Source organism: Athene noctua, chromosome 6 (genome assembly GCF_965140245.1).
Source record: "Athene noctua chromosome 6, bAthNoc1.hap1.1, whole genome shotgun sequence".
Taxonomy (NCBI): domain Eukaryota; kingdom Metazoa; phylum Chordata; class Aves; order Strigiformes; family Strigidae; genus Athene; species Athene noctua.
In genome coordinates this window covers 24229424-24249744 of record NC_134042.1, presented here as the reverse complement: position 1 = coordinate 24249744, position 20321 = coordinate 24229424, and the positions used below count along the sequence as shown (strand labels likewise).

The 20321-nt window shown below is 38.3% G+C and overlaps 1 protein-coding gene across 6 annotated transcripts in view; it reads right to left on the bottom strand.

The window, feature by feature from the left end:
• Positions 1-4370: 4370 nt before the first annotated feature.
• Positions 4371-20321, bottom strand: part of NPAS3 (neuronal PAS domain protein 3) — a 612152-nt gene continuing 596201 nt past the window's right edge. For 4 of the 6 annotated variants that reach the window (XM_074909198.1, XM_074909200.1, XM_074909201.1 and 1 more), the window contains 3 exons: positions 11921-12068; positions 8671-8798; positions 4371-5893 (listed from right to left, as the gene is read on the bottom strand). In XM_074909198.1, the coding sequence (XP_074765299.1) occupies positions 4584-5893; positions 8671-8798; positions 11921-12068 (1586 nt within the window). In that variant the 3' untranslated portion in view covers positions 4371-4583. The remainder of the gene's footprint in view (positions 5894-8670; positions 8799-11920; positions 12069-20321) is intronic. The other 2 variants (XM_074909196.1, XM_074909199.1) reach the window with 1 other exon arrangement.

The window sequence follows — 20321 nt, the reverse complement described above, 5'->3', positions numbered from 1 at the left end:
CTTCCAATCTCCATTTAAATTCCGTTTTCCTCTCGGTTGGCATCCGTACCCTTAGCTACCTCATAAACAAGATACATTGCCAACTGGAACATGCGAGCAGAGCTGAAAGCAGCACTGCTAACCTCTGCTCCTTTCTATCCCCTGCAAGTTGGAGACTTATCAAACTCAGTGCTCGGAGCCTGGGAAGTGGGAATCCTGAACTGCTCGGAAACTCAAAGAGCCAGACTTCAGGCTATTAAGTGATTGGGCTGGCTCACTGAGCTATAACTGGGCCTACATTTTTTGTGGTTTTTTGTTTGTTATATCAGCTCAGCAAGCCAGATTCGCATGCTCTTACTTCAGCTGAGTGTATTTTTTGCTGTAAAGTGATTATCTTGTATCTTGTGCTGAAAACTGATTAGACAGTTATACTCAGCATTAAGGCAGCAACCAAAATCTTACACAGAATGACAAGCCCAGCAGTTTTAACTTCTAAGTGGACATACAGAGGAGAAAAGATTTGGGCTTACAGATTTTGGCTATGGGCAGCATTATCTTGGTTTTACATGCCCAAAATTTGTGTTCTGAGAGATTACATACCTAGTGATAACAAAATAAAATATGGAATCTGGAAGCCCTTGTCACAGGTGGGAGAAGCACCTTAAAGAAGGCTGATGAATGAAAGAGAAATGCAGAGACCGTGTGAGTGGTGGGTGAGAAGGGTCCTGCTCCCCTCCCCGGCCATGTCCCAGCCGTGCTCATGCATGCAGCAGCCAGCGCTGGAGCAAGCACACAGCAGTGGTACCTGGGACGGCACCTCTGTAGTGCAGCTTCCCCCTGCTTTTCACAGCAGAGACCAAACACACTTGCTCTGGGCCTTTTTTCAGAATGTATGCAGGTGTAATTGCTGATGACTGTTCCCTTTTTAGGGTCAACCACTGTGCGTGGATGCCTGCATAATCAAAACAGTATTTGACTTTTTTCCCTTCCAGCTGTGAGGTCAAGGCTTTTTGCCTTGTCTTTTCTACACTGGTAAATGTTCCTGTCCTCAGTTTGTAAGGCAGAAAGTCTAGCCACACAACACCAACAACTTACATGTTGCCAGTCTGGGGAAAGAAAGTACACATTTAAAAGAATCAGCAGCCTAAGTAGGATATAATGTGACTGAAGAGCTTCACTGTAACATTGTAGAGTACAAAAATGAAAATATAAAGTGCATTTTAAATGATTAATGTACAAAAGCTGAGTTCTTCCAGTGTGCATTAATCAAGAAAAAATGCACACTTTCTATAGTGGTTAATGTTGCAGGTCCATTATTCAGCTTTGATAATGTGCATAAAAATGCTCAATATGACAATGAGTTGGGGTAGCTGAGAATTTAGGATGGTGGCAAGTTTGTTGTAGTATTTGGATTAGCATTCTTAACCTACATCTTGACAGCTTCTTTTCTTCATTTCACAAGCGTTAATAAAATCTAGCTTTATCCTCTTTGATTTTTGGTTATTTTTTTTTTCTTTTTTTTTTTTTTCAAGAAAACAATTAAAAAATACCTGCTCAAACAAATACTACCAGCATTCATTAGTCAGGATGGTTATATGTAAAAGAAATGATGCCAGATAGTAACAAATCCAAGAGAAGTTTATTATGAAAATGGCACCTGCGGGATGAAAAAAAATTAAGTTACATAAAGACAACCATGTATGACATGTATGAGAATCTACAAAAGTATAAAAAGAACCCTGTTGTAAATGAAGTATGTACATTTCTGATTTGCAGCATTATCAATGATCAATGAAAAAAATGTTTCAAATAAGCCAGGCACTCAAGAAGTTAGATTCGGTTAGCTTAACACAAAATAAATGTACCATAGCTGTCACTTTTTAACATTTTAATTTTTTTTATATTGTAGAGTTGGTAACACTGCTAAGATTTATACGAACAGAATCCCTTTCCCCATTATTCAGCTACTTGGCACCAGTCTCCTCATAAAAGATTTCATATATTTGTACAAGAAATAGTTAAAAACACAGACACAGTCTTCACAGGTAATGAAGTTTTTTTTTCATTTTGTAATTTTAAACACTATGGATTTAGACAGCAGCTGTGATTATCTGTTAGTTTAAATCACCAGAAATCATTTTGACACAACACAGAAACATTTATAAAAAAAACCCAAAACAACAACAGCTGTCTAGCTGTTCTTTGTAGCTGATAGGTGCACTCCTTTGATTGTTCCATAGCTAGAGTAGAGCTTCCAAAATTAAACTTTGAATTTCCCAATCAGCTTTCTCACCTTTTTTAGACCTACTCAAATCCTTCCAATGGAACATTTAAAAGCTCATTAATTAAATTTGTGGCATTCAATTCCTTTTTTGCTATTACTCCGCTGTGGCTTGGACCTACTTCTCAAATTCAAAGCTACCGCAGGAATTGACTCAATGCAGTGAGTGATCAAAAATTCAAAGGACAGCTGAGTTAATATATTAGCATTGCACACATAAGCAAATATATATGACAATTCTAAGCTCAGTTTCCTTTTTAAACAATGCTGGTCGACCTTTGAAAGCATTTCCTATCTCACTGGTAATTGCTCTACGTATTACTCCGCCAGCCTACCTGGGAGAAAACCAAAGAAATGCACCCTCTGCTTACAGTTTGAGCACAAGGGACTCTGGGAATGTTAACAACTGAGGCTATATGGCATCAATTTGCTTAATATATCTGAGCATTACTCTGTAGTGCATTGTGGGGTACACTGGAAGAGTAAGTCATACCCAGAATTCCTCTGTGGGAAAAATGGCTCCATTAACCTTGAGCTAGTTAAGAGTCTTTTATCTCTGAGAGTGAAGAAGAGAGAACGAGAGAGCGAGAGAAGGAGAGAGGGGAAAAGTGTGGAGAGGTGGGGAGAGAGGAAGGGGGAGAGAGAGGTTTGAGAATACACAACAGCAAAGCAACAGCAGAAATTAAAAGGTATACAGACAGTGGAAGCAGCATAAGGTGACATTACAGAGGAAGGCCACCACACAAAAACCACTAACCCCCAAGAATCACTGGTTCACTAGGACTGCAGGAATGGGACTTTACCACTCCGGACTAGAGATAAAGCACAGAGAAGACAAAGGACAAAACAACTACATTAGCTTAGTATATACTGCATATAGTAACACACATTGAAACTGCAATGGGACTGACAGCCAAGGACACTTACACATTGTACACATTACAGTTCTCACATCTGTTATTAGATGCCTTAACAAACAGCTGCCAAAGATGGAGTGGAAGAAGAATTTATATTTGACAGTCATTTGGAGTGTTTGACACTACACTGTGATTTCTGGCAACAAAGACAAAATAGGAGATTTCTTTTCTTTTTCTTAATGTGCAGTTTTCAGTTGTAGTTATCTATTTCAAGCTTATTAACCCATTCTTTAGTTTTAAAACATATTGGTTTCAACACTAGAAATAAGGAAACAACAACAAAAAATACCCAAATCAAAGAACGAAAAGAAATTTACAACCTTCCCTCTATAATATTAAATGAAAAACAAAACAAAACATGTTAAATAGTTCTTCTGTTTTTTTGTTTTTTTGTTTTTTTACTCTGAAGTGTTATTTGACGTTGTAAAATTAGCCTCAGTTACACTGAGAAAAAAATAAAGCAAAACAATATGCACCTAAGAAACTGCTCCTCGCGTCAATTAAATTGAGTTTTTTGTTTTTAAGCGCTTTTTGAAAAAGGCTTCCTGACCCATTTAAATTTGATGTGAGGCTATGCTTGTTAGTTTGGAGGTAAAAAATATTAAGTCCTGCAGCAAATGTTAATGAGGGCTTTTGTCTTAACTAACCAAGGAGACTGCAGCACCCGACTATAAACCAGTACGGAACACATTCTTTCCAAAAAACCCAGCCCACAAGCTGCATATTGTATGAAGACATTACAGATTAATAAATGATAGCACCATGGTTTTAGAAATTAAGTTAAAGTTTCAGTAATTAACATTTAGTCCAACTTTTTTAACATTCTAGTCACAGGCCAGAAATTAACTTTTTAAGAACCCAAATTATTTTATGTGCAAGTAAGAAAATCTTAACCATAAAAAGAGAATTAAACTCTGCATAAAATTCTAAAATACTATCCCCTATTTTTAAAGGAATTAGGAACAAAAACCCCTTTTCATTTGACTTAGTCAAACAGGGCACATTGTTTATGCTTGTCTCTTTTAATCTTGATCATATCAAGATCATTTTGAAGTAAAACCAATGGTTGTCACTTTAAAATCTCTTTACCACAACACTGAGTATTCTATGGCAGAGGCATACACATATTAAAGGCATCTTAATAAAGATGCAAAGGAAAAAACACACATCTTAGAAGAAGACAAAATGGCAGGCAACTGGTACTTCGACTCTCTGAAGGCAAAAATAAAAAAATATCTTTACATTAAAGAATAAGTCAAGTTAAAGAGAAAGGGAATGAAATGGGGACCATCATATTGAGAGAATAAGCTGACCTGCTCAAATTCAAAGTGCTAGAATTAAAGGTCTAAATTAAAACACAGTCTATGCCTCAGAGTATAACACTGAACACAGTATGTGGTCATATTTCAATCCTCTTTCCGTTCCAGAGTCTGTGTAGTGTGAATGCCATTGCTGTACACAGGAAATGGAAGAGTGGAAAAAAGTCCTTCGGCAGTTGTGAACACATTCCCTGCAGGCATTTGGGTCAGACTGGCCCCGCTCACAGCACTTCCAAATGGTCCCGACATATTGAGTCGGTGAACGTGGTGGTAGAGCATTTCCATCGGTGTTTTAGGATCCAGCCCAAAGCTGGGGCTGTTAACATCAACAAAGTTAACAGCATGGGTGTTGGGGAGGAGGTTGCCCTGCATGGCTAAAGTAACTTCAGCTGGAGCATACCGAATAGTGCCAGTGGTGTAGACCCTCTGAGCAGCAGTGCTGGTCGCAGCAAGGGTTCCCGTTACCCTGTGAACCAAAGGAAGCACCACATTGCCTGCTTGTAACCTCTGAAGGGCTTCCAGATCCCCAGTGTACAACAAAGAGTTGGAAGTTGTGGGACCTCCTGGATGTTTGTCCCGTGGAGATGCTGAAAGTGGGGGTGACAAAGGGTCAGAGGACACAGGAGCCAAGGCCGAGTTGGATGAGGTGCTGAACTGAGTTTTGCGGCTGGCAGTATTTTCAGTCCCTGGCGGGGTGAGAACAGAGTCTGGAATGGAGACATGTAAACTACTGCTGGCTTGGGGGGAAGGGAAGTGCTCGGAGCTGGGGGGCTTGGTCATACTGTACGGTGATTCATTCCTTGAGATTTCCCTGTTGGGTGGGTAATTCCAAATACTGCTATCATTATCAAAATTGATAGGTTCTGAGATTTCTGTTTTAATTTTGAGCACTGAGGCACTGTTTGGTGACGAGAGCAGCTGGGGCTGGTCCACCAAAGCTGAGTCAAGTCCATTTGGACTTGAGGTGCTTGACAGCCTTCTCCGGATCATGCTGCCTCCCTTTTGCTTTTTTCTCCTCTTCTTCCTCTTTTGATGTTTGCTGGAAGACTGGGCATTTACTTCCCCTGCACTGTCTGAGTCCTTGGCACTGTCCGAGGTCAGTGATTCACAGTTCTGCAACCGCAAGTCTGACTCACTCTCAACATAGCGCTCCACTTTGATCTGCATAGAGCCAAGAGTGCCAAAACTGTCCTCAGGGGCCTTTTGATTCTCGAAGTCAGAGTTTTCAAAGCTGTCATCACTGTCCCTGCTGTCCTGGTTGCTGGAGCTGTTCCCGTCATCGTTACAGTTCATTTCGTTATCCGACTGATTTCCTGACTTTTTTCTGTCAGACTCAGGGTCTTCACTGTTTTCTGACTGGTTTCCTTTCTCATCTGACTTTGAGTTCTCATTGTCCTCTGGAGCAAAAGGAAAGTGAAACAAATCATTAGCAACAGGAACATAATATTATAACCCAAGTCCTGATTTCTACCTACCAATGACATTTGATTGCTGTAGATTTTTTGGCAAAAGGTGTTCTCTTCTGTAGAGTCACAGTTTTTTGCAACGTTGTGTTGGGAGAATTTGATCACCATCTCTCTGACCCAGGACTGTTAATGCACTAAAAGCCTCTGCTATATGGCCTGCACATTGACCAAGGGGAGCCTTTTCGTCTGCTTGCTGGACAAGAATCATTTTGACAACTGTGTGCACAACATCATTGTAGTTGTGTCATCCAAAGAGGAGTCACTGAACAATCCCGTTATGACCGTTATGTTCTGCTGATTGTTCTTTCACATCAGTGCTCTCCTACAGTGGGCAGGCATCCACATGTAGCACTATTTACTAATGAAGATTCTAGTCTTCTCATCTCATTTTCCTCTCACCATTTCCACTTTGGCATAGTGTCTCTACTGTCAGTGGAATTGCCGCTGATTTCCTCCCATATGAGAGGAGAAGCAGGTCATATGTGTATAAATCTGAATGAACAAACCAGTTAAAACAATTTTGTTATGTTGCTAGACTGTCTTCTCATATTCCCCTGAAGGGCACCAAATAACAAAAAACCAGAAAAAAGAATCAGGCAGTGAATTATATTCTTGGTTGATCCAGATTGTTAAGGGCCATTGAAAATAGACCAGCTACAGAACTGAGAAGCTGTCACTCCTCTTGCCTGAATTCATTTAGTTATGTTTTAGATTTTTACCTAATTCTAATTGGGATGAGATAAACACTCTAGCCCGCTGGACTCAGACAGCCAAAGCAGCTTTGAGACTGAATGAGCTCCATTATCATACTAAGTTTGAAAGCGTCATGAAAGGCTTCAGGGGACCCCGTCTTTTACAGACTGGCCAGGAATCTTTTGTTGGGAAATAAAAGATGTTTTTTCACTCATCAGAGCCAAGTACTACTCTTTTCAATATACTCATTTTAGGGGGAGAGGGGAAGGGCCAGTTTTCTTCTAAAGATTGGTTACTCCTGGAGCCATCAATACCAAGCAGTTTCCCAGAAGTGCTGGAGAAGGTGGGCTTGACAGGGAAGATGCCTGAGAATTCAGGGCATGCACTTCACAAGGCACTTATTGGTACTTTTGCTTGAGACACCAGCAGCAGAGAGACCCTTCCTTTTGGAAAATAAAACCCACAGAAGCAAAGTAACAGCCATAGACCCCTAAATCTCATTAATCTTTTTGTTCCACCTAGGGCTGAATTTCTCCTACATTTTTTTTTTTTTCTTTTTTTGAAGATGCTTTTTTTTTAAAGGCATGGTTTCTAGCTGGTCTAGAGTGGGTTTAGAGTGAGGTAATCTAAAGCTGCACAAAGTTTGCCTGGGATTTTATCAGAGCTCGAACTGAACTTGTTGGTTTCATCCAAGATGCTGTTCCAATTTCAGGTACTTTGGCATTTCTATTTAATTCTTTTGTAAGAAACAATGTCCTGCCTCTGCTGTCTTCCAAGAGTCCCAGACATCTCCTTCTGAGATGTTCACATCTGTGTACCTTTGAAGAAGTCTCTCTTGCTCTGCATCAGCCTTAGGAGTCATGAATGCACATGCACTTCTCACCTGGAGAAACTTACAGTGGACATGGGAAATGCAAACTGTTTTCCACATGTGTGTTATTTGGCTATTTAGGAATTTATTTAGGAAAGACAGCATAAAGGAAGCACTGGGAATGGATGAAGAGATTCTCAATGACGGTGGACAGCCAGCCTGTATGTGTGCCTAATGTTGATGGTTAAACCATCAAACCAAGCTGTCAAAGGAGAACAAATAAAGGCAAAAGATGAAAGAGAACAGCCATATCATAAAATATATCATTAAGGACTGATCCTCTTCTTTTTTTTGCTTGATTTATGTCACTGTGGCCCATTTTCTCCAGATTTTTTTTGTTTGTTATCATAGACATGACAGAAAAATCAGATATATATATCACATACTACAGCAGAGTAACATCCTTAGTTCTTGGGCCACAGGAAACCATGCTCCTTTCAAAGCCAGATGATATGTACCTGTACCTAGGTAACCACTTCTAAAACTAATGGGGAATGTGTGAACCATCTGTGCACTGGGCCATCTGTAGGACTAATTTACACATGGAGTTTGACAAGTACATTTAGCTTCTAAAAAACAGCTGAAGTCCAAGACTTAAAGAGCTTAGAAACAAGTGCTTGAACCCATACCTTCTAATAAAATATAATTCCTTTAACCCAAGAAAACCCTCAAATTTTGCAGTCTTCACTGCTCCCTAGTGAGACTCTTCAAAAATGTATTTATACAGGAAAAAGGGTCATAAAGATTGACAGCAGAGACTTATCTTCAGAACGTATGTCTACTCTGGAAAGATTAGAACTAGAATTATATTCAACAGTTACAATCCCAGGTCCTCTACACAAAGCACAATTCCTGTTTATGAAGCTTAGCTGAGAAGTCAAATATTTAGTTCAGTGCAATGCAGGCAAGGATGCATGTGCAGAGTGAAGAAAAATACTGAAGAAATGGAGATACTGTGGAAATGCTGAGATCATTAAAAGATGAAAAAGATTTTGCTAGTGTTTTCCAATTTCATTTTACAGGATTTTTTTTGTGTTTTGTTTTGTTATAATGGAACAATCCTTGAGAAGTAACTAGGAAGCAAACTAGAAAGCTAACCATGGGGCTCTCATGATATGAACCTTTTGTGGGTGTAAAGGCACACCAAGTGTGTTACCTGAGTTGTCCTTTGAGTCTGATTCAGAGTCAGAGGTCTCCGAGGATTCTGAGGTTTTTTCTGGCAGATGAGGAAGTTGTGCAATATCCATTGGAGTGTCCTTGTACTCTGGGTTACTGAAGAGGAGACAGCAAATATAAACACAGTTGGATGACTTGCAGTTTCATGGTTTTTCCCTCTTTCCATATCAAAGTTCAGGAACAAAGAACATAAATAGGAAGAATAGTAGAACAAACACAGAAACATATTTTCGGCTCCTCAGAGCTTCACAGCAGGGATTTTATGAAGGTTTCTTTTAATACTGCTGTCAAATACTTATATTGACCAGGTACTAAAACTCATTTGATTCTAGTGAAGTTTTAGAGCTATCAAAGCATTCTTACTGAACTGGGACACCATGGCTTCTGTGATATCTAACAGTAAAGCTACACTGTGTAATCATCCAACAACAAAATATCTCGATTTCGATCCCATTACTGTGCCTGGAAGGACAGAGAGGGTGTTTTAACTTTTCCAATCTGTTTCTCTCCCACCGGCAATGTCTATTAGAGTTATCTCTGTAACAATGTTCTCTATCAACCTTGCCAGAGCCCTTTCAATACCTGTTTTTCTCAATGTTCCCATTTTCCACACTTTAATCAAGCAGACCATACATAAAGTTAGTAAGAAGGTGCTCAGTTAGGGCTAGAGAAAATGACCACTGATCAAAAGAATTTGGCCAAAAAATAGATAAAAAAAATCATACATTTTTTTAAACACTGTATCGACATCACCAAGAAACCAAAAGCAACCACTCTAACTATATGACAGATGCACATGTGCATGTTAAGATGCATATGTTAGGGATAAAGAACTGTCAACACACCCATTATAATCATATCTTCATCTGCTCATGTGGTGCTCACCTGTGACTTGTTAGCAATGAACATGACTGCAATGTAAAAAAGCTACACTACCAGAGAAACTGAAAAAACCCAACCAACCCCAACCCTATGCTTTTTCTTGGTTTGCACCTTTTAAAATGTGTTCCTCTCCCAAATCCGTGCAAAGGCAGGGGAACAGACACAGCTAGACATAAGTGGCATAGGAATGTTGAAAATAAACAAAGTATTTAATGATTTTTGAATAGGTGAGCACTTCTATGCAATTCAAATTCCAGCCCGGTGATAGAGCAGAAAATCCGCAGTCTGGCGTAGAACAACACGAGGCAGCACCAGGGGTGACTGCCACACTATCACAATGACAGTGTGCCCATATTGAGCCTATTACAGTGTACTGTGAAAATTCAGAGTTCACACAGTTCACACTGAAATGCCATTCTTACGATTACCATCTTTATGGTTTTGTCCTGACAAAGTGACTTCATTCTGTTGCATCCCAAGGCAGTCCCAAAATTTGCCCCCTCCAAGTGAAAGATGTTTGAGGGCTTTCACACTGTGAATAACAAGTTGCTAGAACAAGAACAGCATTAATCCTCCCTGTCACTATAATTAGTCTATCCTTTTACAGACAGCTGAATCATACTTTCTAATGCATGGAAATGTATACAGACCAGTACTCCTGCTAAGAGTAGACATAATTATGCCTTGATCTTTTGCTAAAATATTATTTGGACATTTGGATCTTTTGTGGATTCCAGTACTAGCAGAAATCTAAATTAAAAACACAAATTCAGTGGAGAAGTTAATCTCTCTCTAACAGACTGGGAATGAAGCAGAAAAATCAAGTTCTGGGAGGAGACTTGGGGAAGACCACACTGCTTTTCTTTTTTTGTTAAGTCTATTCTGTTGGTAGAGAAAATAACTTTGTGTGACGTTTGTGGACTATGTCTGGAAAGAAGCAAAGGGGACAGAGGCAACTGTTCATAATTATTACAGACCAGTTTTCCAACTAGAATATGAGCACATTTCTGGGCATTCTGAAGCCCTGTCAGGACTGGGGCAGTGAAACTGTACTTCTAGTTCAGAACTGGCAGGCTTAAGCCGACCTCTTCAAACGCTGCACTCTGCTTCACTCTTGCAGAAAGATGAAAAAAAGTAGCAGAATAAGGATTTATTCAGAAATGCCTGTGCTCAGTCATAGCAGGACAGAAACATCCAAGCCCCAACGAACACTTCACTGCTGTGGAAGGTTTTCCACATTATCCCTTGATGCTCTCCTGCCAGGGTTTGTTTCCTCCTCTTCCCCAAAAGGGGAATCAAAAGTATTTCAACATGCAAGTTTAGGCAGTCACACAGTCTCTTCAGGGCCTGCTGGACTTGGCATAATAAGTCACAATCTAACCCCTAGACATCACTTTGAACTTTCATGGCATCAAAGGGAAGGTAACAAACCATGACAAGCAACTTAAAAGGAGAACAGGCCAGAAAATGACAATTGCATTTCATGACCATCTCAAGGTTTCAAATTTTATTTGTTTGTTTGTACTGCTCTGGAATGTAACAGAAAATCCCCAAATCTTATTGAACATTTTCACAAAACAGAATGTGTTGAAAGATATTTTCAGATGAAAAGGGTCAGGTTTATAATTCACTGTCTCTCAGTGACTGCTCGTCTTCCCTCGAGCTCAGAAACCAGTCCTTTAAAAATACTCGGGCTTTGGTACAACAGAATTTCTCAGGGAACAGCCTTTCATTCAAGATATTACCACTAGTTCTGTTTATAATATTTCTAATAGTTTAAAATAGCTTTAATTGCTACTTTTATTTTTAAATCCTATTTTGCATTTTTTCAGTGTGCACACTGTCTGATGTTACAGGAGCAACATAATAGTTCAAGGATTTTCTCCTGAGAAAATTCCTCACTCTGAAGTGAACAGGCAAACACCTTTCAGAGAGACCTTTTTGTAGTATTCCAGAAGTTTGCTTCTGTGCATTTTCGATAGCAAGATAAACCACTGCCCAACACTTCACACCAGATTTTACAGGACAACTACCGAAAGCTGGTGTGCATCATTTTTATCTTTGAACTCAGGTTGAGTAGATTTCAGGAAAGTGGAGTCATGCAATAAAATGGTGGAGAGTTTACCTGAAGATTAAATCAGCATAATAATTTAAGAATATTCCAGTGTACTGAGACATGACAGATATCTCAATAAATATAACCAAATGACACTGTTTTTGAGGTGGACTATATGAAAAGTTCTTCTTAACTTTCTCCAAGAGGCAATTGTCTCTCACCAAGAGAGAAAAGCAACAGAGACAGCAGTTCAAGTGAGGGAAGTGACTGGAAGACCTACCTAAGAAGGTAATTGACCCAGATGATATTCTTCTCACTGGCATTCTTGGCATTGACAGCTATGGTTGCACTAGACTGTATCCAGATATAACCTCCATTCTTCTGCATCCAGCGGTAATACTTTGTTACACATTGACCCTTATTCAGCACTGGCAAAAAAATACAAACAAAATAAAAGCAAGATATAGCGCATGTCAGAAGTGTGGTAAAATGATCTTCATTGTACAACATGCCACAGGTAACAGCAGAAGACACTTGGCTTCCTTTAGGTTTAACGCAGCAGGCCAGTAAGATGACAAACAGGATCTGAAGTTCTAGCTGAACTAGCTGTATGTTTTATAAGTTTTAAAGTAGAATTTTAATCTGTTTTTGGAAACTCTAGTGGAAGAAGAAAAGTAAAAAGAACTACAAATCTCTCTGGTTCACAGAATACTTATTGCTGTGTGGACATTTTCAATGCACTCAATGTCAAACTGTAAAAAAAAGAAAAGAAAAAAAAAAGAGGCAAATTTATATGTGATTTATTCATAGCTCCTAGGTAGACCTCTTTGAGATTCTGGATATTTGAAAGGTTTGGGAAGATACTCTACCCCTGCTGCTTTGATCATTTCTCTTTATTGCAGGCAATATCAACCACTGAACTTATACATCTGTTTCTTTGATCTTGTCAAACAGAATTTATAGTTCTCAGATGAACCAAATCTCCACTGGTCAGTGGGGGAAAAGTCTTGGGAGGATTTACTTTCTACCAAAGCAAAGTAAATCCACCAACAGACTGAGAAAGAGGCCTAAGGGAGGCACAGAATGGCTTGGTTAGAGCCAAAGAGTGACAGCTCTCTCCAACGTTTGAAATATGCTAGGAAACAGAAACAAGTAAAAGCAATCAGTAATGTGAAACAGTGTTATTAAATGCTCACAGCAAGAAGGCTTAAAAATGCAGATGTTTAAAGTAATACTTCAGCCAAAATATTGCAAGTTGAAACGGATTTGGTTTGTATCTGATGCTTCAGTGTCAGGAGAAGGGGATGAAATGCAAATCTTTCAGTGGGAGGGAGCAGCAAGGTTTTAAAGAAAACCTAACCTATACAAAATCTGGGTGCTATTGTTACTGGAGCATTTACTCTCCTCCGCATTCCTCACTAATCCCATAAAGCTTTGTGCACTAGAGGGCAGTGTGCATTCATAGACACCTTCTGCTTTTGTCATGTCCTTGTCTCCGTCTGCTAAAATGAAAAACCTCTAACTGCTGTAATAAATTTGGCTAAATTAGCTGCTAAATGGTTATCTCAAGTAATATGTATTTGCATTAATCATCTTGCTCTAAACCAGAACAAGCCAGAGTCCTAAAGACGTAGTAAATTCATATTGTCCATTTAATTACGGCTAATAAGTGCTTCATATACAATAGTTTCATGAAGTACATTTCCTTTTTTTTTTTTTTTTTTTTTTTTTTTGTAGAGGGAAAAGAAAAAAGTCACTTTGGAAAAGAATAAGTATTTAAGGCAGTTAAAGTTCCTACTATAAATGTGACAAATGACACTTTGGAGCTTTCAAGTTAACCAAATGTCTATACCCCTAATTATACATATGAATGTATCTATATCTAAACCCGGGTACAACAGATATCTACAGAAAAAGATATTTACAAAGGCAGCCATACAAACACAGACACTTTCTTACCTTGGAGGGATTCCCTAATCCCCAATCCAATTTTTCAACTATTGAATAAAAAATGAATGCAAAAAGGTGCAATGTAAAGTGAATGTAAAGTGCAAGTTAGGTTCAGCTGTAACATGAACAAATACTTGTGATCTGGGTCCTGTTTTTCAGCAACCTCCAGTTAACTAGTTTGCTTCTAGCAGAAATCCATGTGTTTCCCTAAATTTTTACTTTTTTATTCCAAGCTCTAAATATTCTGCTATGATAATTCATTGGCTTCAAAACCTCATTGAACAGAAGAATAAAGACAAAATATGAACAACTCACTACCCAGCATTTCTGTCAAACCAATGTTGTATGTCACTTTAGAAAGCAATCCCACATGAATTAGCCCAACTTTATCAGTTATGAAGAATAAGGGAAGAAAAGTACTGCAGTAAGTTTTGATTATGGTACACGTTTGCATTTCAGTAAAATAGGACATTCAAAATACTCCAGTTACAGCTGAAAGTAAAACCGATATGCCTGGAAGTCTGGGGTGATATTGCCTCCTTTCTGGAAACCTGAACACCCACAAGTGTGTGCAGAAACTAGTAATATCTATCTGCATTTGTATCTACTAATTATACTGTTATCTTCTTTATAACAATTTTTATCTGAGGAGTTTACCAAGCTATACAAATATTAAAGGATGAATCCTCATAACTGCCTACATGCACATTTGAAAGTCAAGGTATCAGGTGAGTCACTCGCCAGTGAGCGAAGATCAGGCTGCAATTCTGCATACTGATAGCTACGAGGATCCAGATCCTTCTACTCTTTCAGTTCATTTCATCCTAGACAAGTCCTTCCTCCTTCAGTACCTTTTATATTGGTTATTACACCACTGGAAAAGTCTGTCATGAGCTGAACAGAGCATGCACTTCAGAACTATGGAAAAAAAAGGGGGTAAATTAAAACCTTATAAGTTATTTCTGAAGGAAAAGGTGATTGCTTTTTCAAGAAAGAGAATTCAGTGCATCAGAGTGGCATACAAACCATCTACAGTCAGAGTTCAGGCTCCCAAATTACTATACATCCAAAGAATATCTGAAATACTGCCTTGAAATTGAGCTTTCCATGAAGTTCATCTACCTGCAAATTCCCACTCTCTATTTGGCCAGCTCTGATATATTACCACATACACAGGATTTTCCTTCCTGCATCTGTCTAAAGCACGTTTCATATGAGAGATTTGTGGACCACGCTCCGAAGGAAGTCCCACGATTCAATATAAAAATTCTCTCTGTAAAGAGATTCTCTGGCAGGCCAGCTGTGCTGTGCTGCTAAATCTGGTTCTTACATCCTTTGAGAGTGCACTAGGCACCCCCAAGCCAGTTCTGAAAGCTCATACTATAGCTTGGGAAGTAATTTCTCAATGTGATGAAAGAACAAAAAAAAAAAGGTAATGTTTTCTAATTTACAGTATTTTTAAACTGTTGCCATTGCCAAGCTGAGACTTAGAAATTAGATGGGAATTTTGACAAAATCAGCATCTAGAAGGACACATCAGGAAGGGAAATCTATCTGGTTTATTAATAACCCGGTGTTACTGAGTAAAGTCCAGTTTCATTTTGAGGATCTTCAGTTTGGAGGTACACAGAGTCCATTGATAAAGTTATTGATTTTGAGAAGAAATGAAAGTAAAGAATTAGTCCATCCTAAGCTCTCTTTGTGGTTGTGTTTTGTTACTAGCAACAGACCATGCATTTCAGCTTAGCATAAACTTCTGAAAAAATAATGCTATGTTGATCACATCCTGGACTTATTCAGACTGCACTTAAGGCAAATCTCTTACTGAGAACCAGGGTTCAGCACCCAGTCTGGCAGACAGTGCAGTATGGGGGAAGGTGAGACTCATGACCACATTGGCGGGATGGTTCGTGTGACCCAAGTTTCACAGGATTATGCAGAATTGGGTTATATAATTATATATATACATACATATATATATATATATATATATATATATATATATATATATAAAAATCCTTTAATCAAAGGGAATAACTGAAGGTTAATGTTTTAAAACTGGTGACTGTTAGCTGCACAGATATATTCCCTAAAATGGTGGATTCTGAACTTGACTAAAATTTGCTGAAACGTTACCTAGTTACTCAATTTGAATTCAGTGGTTAGCACGCAAGAAATGCACAGTATGTCATGCTAAGAACTAAAAAAAAAAAATCTCACTTATTTCTCAAAGTATGAATATATTGCTATGTACACAGTTCCCAACAGAGGGATTTCAGTTTTCCTTGGTAGCTTTGCGCACAGCAATATTCTTGTAGTGGTGGAGTGAAGGAGGGGGGAGAAGAAGAAACAGTCAGTGTTCTTTGCAGGAACCTATTTCTGTTAGAAAATCAAAATAAATCAGTACAAGTTTGTCTTCAGAAATATGGTTACAAAAAGAAAAAGAACATAGTTTCTTCCTGTAAGGCTGTTCTGAAAAATCAAAGCCAAAGCTTCTAAATAGTGAGTTGTGTCTTAAAAGAAGGAAGTAGCTTAATTCAGTTTGAAGAGGAGATGAAGAAATTGTGTATCAAAAGCAGTCTTTTAGCGAAGTCTCTTACAAAAGGACATTTCACTCATGTGCATATGCATTTAAAAGCTACACTATATTGCGTATTCAGGTAAGTATTGAGTAAATAGGAAATGATGAGATCATCTTACATATTCACACAGCTTCACAAAGAGGCTCTTTATAATTGGCAAAAATATTGAGGTTACATCTGCTGTGCTATTCACCCTTCTCCTTGAAATACCTTTATCAATGACTGGATGGTATTGATACTGAATTCCCCTTGTGATGAACTTTTAAGAATATTTTTAATTTACTGCATGAGGATGAAAATGCCATACTTAATACCATAGTCAGATACTTAGCTGCAGCCACAAGTACTCTTTCTACATTCACAAAACTGGCAGACGAAACATGAAAAGGAATACTGACTCTTTAATCTCCACTTCTCCACCTAAGGCCCAAGGCAAGCTGACAGGGTAACTTCGTTCTGGAAACAGAGGGGTTTTTATTTTTTTAATTCTGGATTACTTTTTCTTCTGCTTTTGAAAAGTGTGGGCTATAGGGGAATGAACCTGGCATAGACTTAAAACAAGAACAAGTTTCTTTATCTGAAAAGTTACAGTCCTTGATGCTTACAGGAAGGTCATTTTCAAAACCCACAGGAAAAATAGCATCACAGCCAGAAAGAGTGCATTAAGTGCCTTATTTGCTTGTAACAGAGACAGTTTTTCATTTATAACAGCTCCGAGGATCAAGTGAGCCTTTGATGTTGTAAGGACTTTTCTATAGATTTTGCAATTAGTGAGTTAGATGTTTTAAATAGTAGGTATCCACAAATTGGATTTTAGCAATGAAAAAGAAGTACTGAGAAATATTTAGCAATGTTAAATGATGTTTGTAACTTAAACAGAATTACGAGACAGATGATAGGAGACTTGAAGACATTTAGTGAGACATCTATATAATTCTCCACAAACACTTCAATTTGAATCTACTACATGGGGTGGGGTGAGGAGGAAGGGATGTAAGCCAGGACAGTGTGCAAATGCAGTCTCTACCCACCAGGCCAAAAGTGTGGCCTCCATAGCAGATTGCTTGGGGAAGAATGCTACCTTCCCATCACAAAAGTGCCCATGGGTCACATTGCTCTACCTCACCTCATTCCAGACAGTTGCTTACCAGCCCTGTGTGACTTACTGTATCTCAAAAGAATTCTCTTAAGAAAAACAGAAAGATGATAACTGTTTAGAAAAATATTGGTTCTGTGAGGCTTTAGAAAGCTGCATTTTACTCATACTATATGACAGGAGAAATCCCTGAGTGCTGGACAGGTTTGTGTAGAATGCCCTGTATTGTGTCAGTAACACTGAGACATGGCTGCTATCATGATACGAATATTAGATAGTAATAATTGATGGCTTCTAAAAATAAATTCATAATTTCCAAAGTCAAGCAGGAAGTAGCAGGTCAGATTCATGAAGGAAAACTGTACCTCACTGGTATCCAAACTCCCACCTAACTTCTTCATTCACCTGGGATAATTCCTTTAAGCATAAACAGTCACTCTAAAGACGTTAAGTTGGTAGGTGATTCATTGCTTACTTCTGCAATATGGAATACTGTTTAATCTTCCAGTGTAGGGATGTTACGTACACAAATACCTGACAAATTAGGCAAAAATAAGTATCACCAACCTTGCAGAAAAAAAAAGCCTTAATCAACCATTTAGAAAAACTGGGAAGCTTAAGAATCTTTAAAGACTAAGCAGGATTTTTCCTGCTTCACTTTGCAGAAAAGCCAATGTTAAAAGTGGTCTGAGTCAAACTGTTAAAAAAATGCGGATTCATATTAGGATTGAAGTTTGTAGTTCAGGGTCATCACTTGCCAAATACAGTGAGAAAAGTCTTGCGTACTACATGTCCAGCTAGGGAAGAAAAGTAACTCTGAATAGTGAAAAAAGTTTGGATTAATGGATTTTGTAACCTATCCTAATCCCAGGATGGTGGTAATCCAGCCCTCTGAAAACTCTTAGCCTCTGCCAGAGATTCTGCCTTAATTTGATTCCAAATTATCTCAGATAAGAACCAGGAAGATGTTTTGTTTAAAACCAACCCTATGTTATTAGTTTACATGATGTCAGTTCACAGCAGCTGTACAAATTCATTAAAACCCAGCAAACCCAGACAAAAAGTATTTCCCAGAACTAAGCACAAGTCATCATCTACTTAAACAACAGAGAGACTTTTCTTCCCCTCTCCCTTTCATGGTGGTTATAATATACCATTTGCCCATGGTCCATAATTTAAAATTAAAATTTTATAATTACGCTTAACAATAACTATTAACAAGAATATGTAGTGCTAGGTAGGATGTTTATTTTAAAACATCAGGAAGGTGTTGATTAAATGTAATGACAGAATTATAATATATAATTTAATGTATCACTAGATGCACTTTTCCATGGAAGCTTTTAGCATGCATATCAGAAAACCTCTCTGCTGTTTCTATAGATAAAAATGATGTAAATAAACTAACTAAATAAGTTTATTTAATGATAAACTGGATTGAAAAATGAACACTAGATTTGTCTACCTAGGATTCTCTACGTTTTCTTCACTTTCTTAACTTTTCTTTTCCCTCATGATTTGTCTGTCTCCCCATGACTTTTAAAACTTCAATCCTGCCATAAAGTGATTTCCTTTTGCTAATATTGAAATGGTCATTCAGAAACCCAAGCCTGCTTTGAACACCAACTTCAGACAGAACTTCCATTATCATTAATGAACTCTCTCTGTGCAAACTAGAGGGGAAAATGAAATCCCAGATCCAAATTTCGCCCTCAGCAAGCAAAACGCAACATCAGAGGAGAAATTTGGCCTTGCTTGCTCAAGAAACTTAAATCTGTCCCCCATCTCCCCACATATATTAATGTCCATCATATGACAACCTATATAAGATTAATGACTTTGGAACATAACCCTTTCCATGCCAAATGTATCAGCAGACTATATACAAGTATATCGCCAACAAATAGGAAAAGAGATAGAAGTTTCACAGAAGTAGATTGGCAGAAAAAATAATTTTCTTTTGAATTTCCTAGGTTACAGATGGTTTGTTTCAAGGGACGTGATCCCTTTAAACATGCTTTCATTTCTGGGATACAAGTTCCTGTTTGAGTACTTAGACCGAATGAAATGTGTAGTTTTCTCAGCCTAATCTCTAGAAGGAAGGGACCCACAGCATAGTGTCATGGTGGCATGGCACAACTGAATGTTCAAACACCCTTCTAACTACCACAAAGATTCATCACTGTCTCACATTCGGCAGTAAACTCCATTAGACACTTTTAAAGCATATTATCCCTTTATATCAGATGACTTGTAAAAAAAAAAAAGAAAAGAAAACAACCCAAAACTTTCTACCTTTCTCCACAAGCCTTAAAAAGATAGCTTAGCACTAACCAAAAAAATTCCCTTGTAAAATAAAAATGAAAGAACTTCTGAATAAGCATCTTATGATCTCAGAACTAATACCTAGCAATCTGTGGACATCAAATGTTTGGCAGGGCATTCCCAAAAGCCCACTGAGACAAAGTCCTGGACACCGGTCCACTCACTTTATGTTATCAGATATCAGAACAACATTGATACACCCCTGACCACATCACGCATGGATGGCAAAGCCACAAGTGATAACGCATGTTCTTTCAAACGAGGGCTAATAAGACCTATCACCACACAGTCACATATCTGACATATGCTACACGTTATACTATTTTCATATCTTTCCAGCTTTGAAAACTGTATCCTTCATAGACACAAGGTCAACTGTCCAGACCTTTGAAAAATAAAAAGAAGAGTAAAATAAAGTAGCACTAATGTGTTTCTAGAACTCTGGAAAGATCCGCAACGGTTTCTTTATACCTTTACACAGTGACATTTTAGAATGGAGTACTTCAGAGACTAGTAAAATACAAACCAACCCCCTAATCTCTCTATTGATTTTCAAGCCATGCTGTTTCTGTCTTAGACTACAAGGAATTGAACACTTCTGGTCTCAGTAATCTTGGAGCAAACCTCAGCAATGAAGGTAAAAAGACATGTGGCAGAAGTACTTTTCCCCTTAATTTTTAAAATAGCATACATTTACATTATGTAGTAAAAGTCACCACAAAAATAGT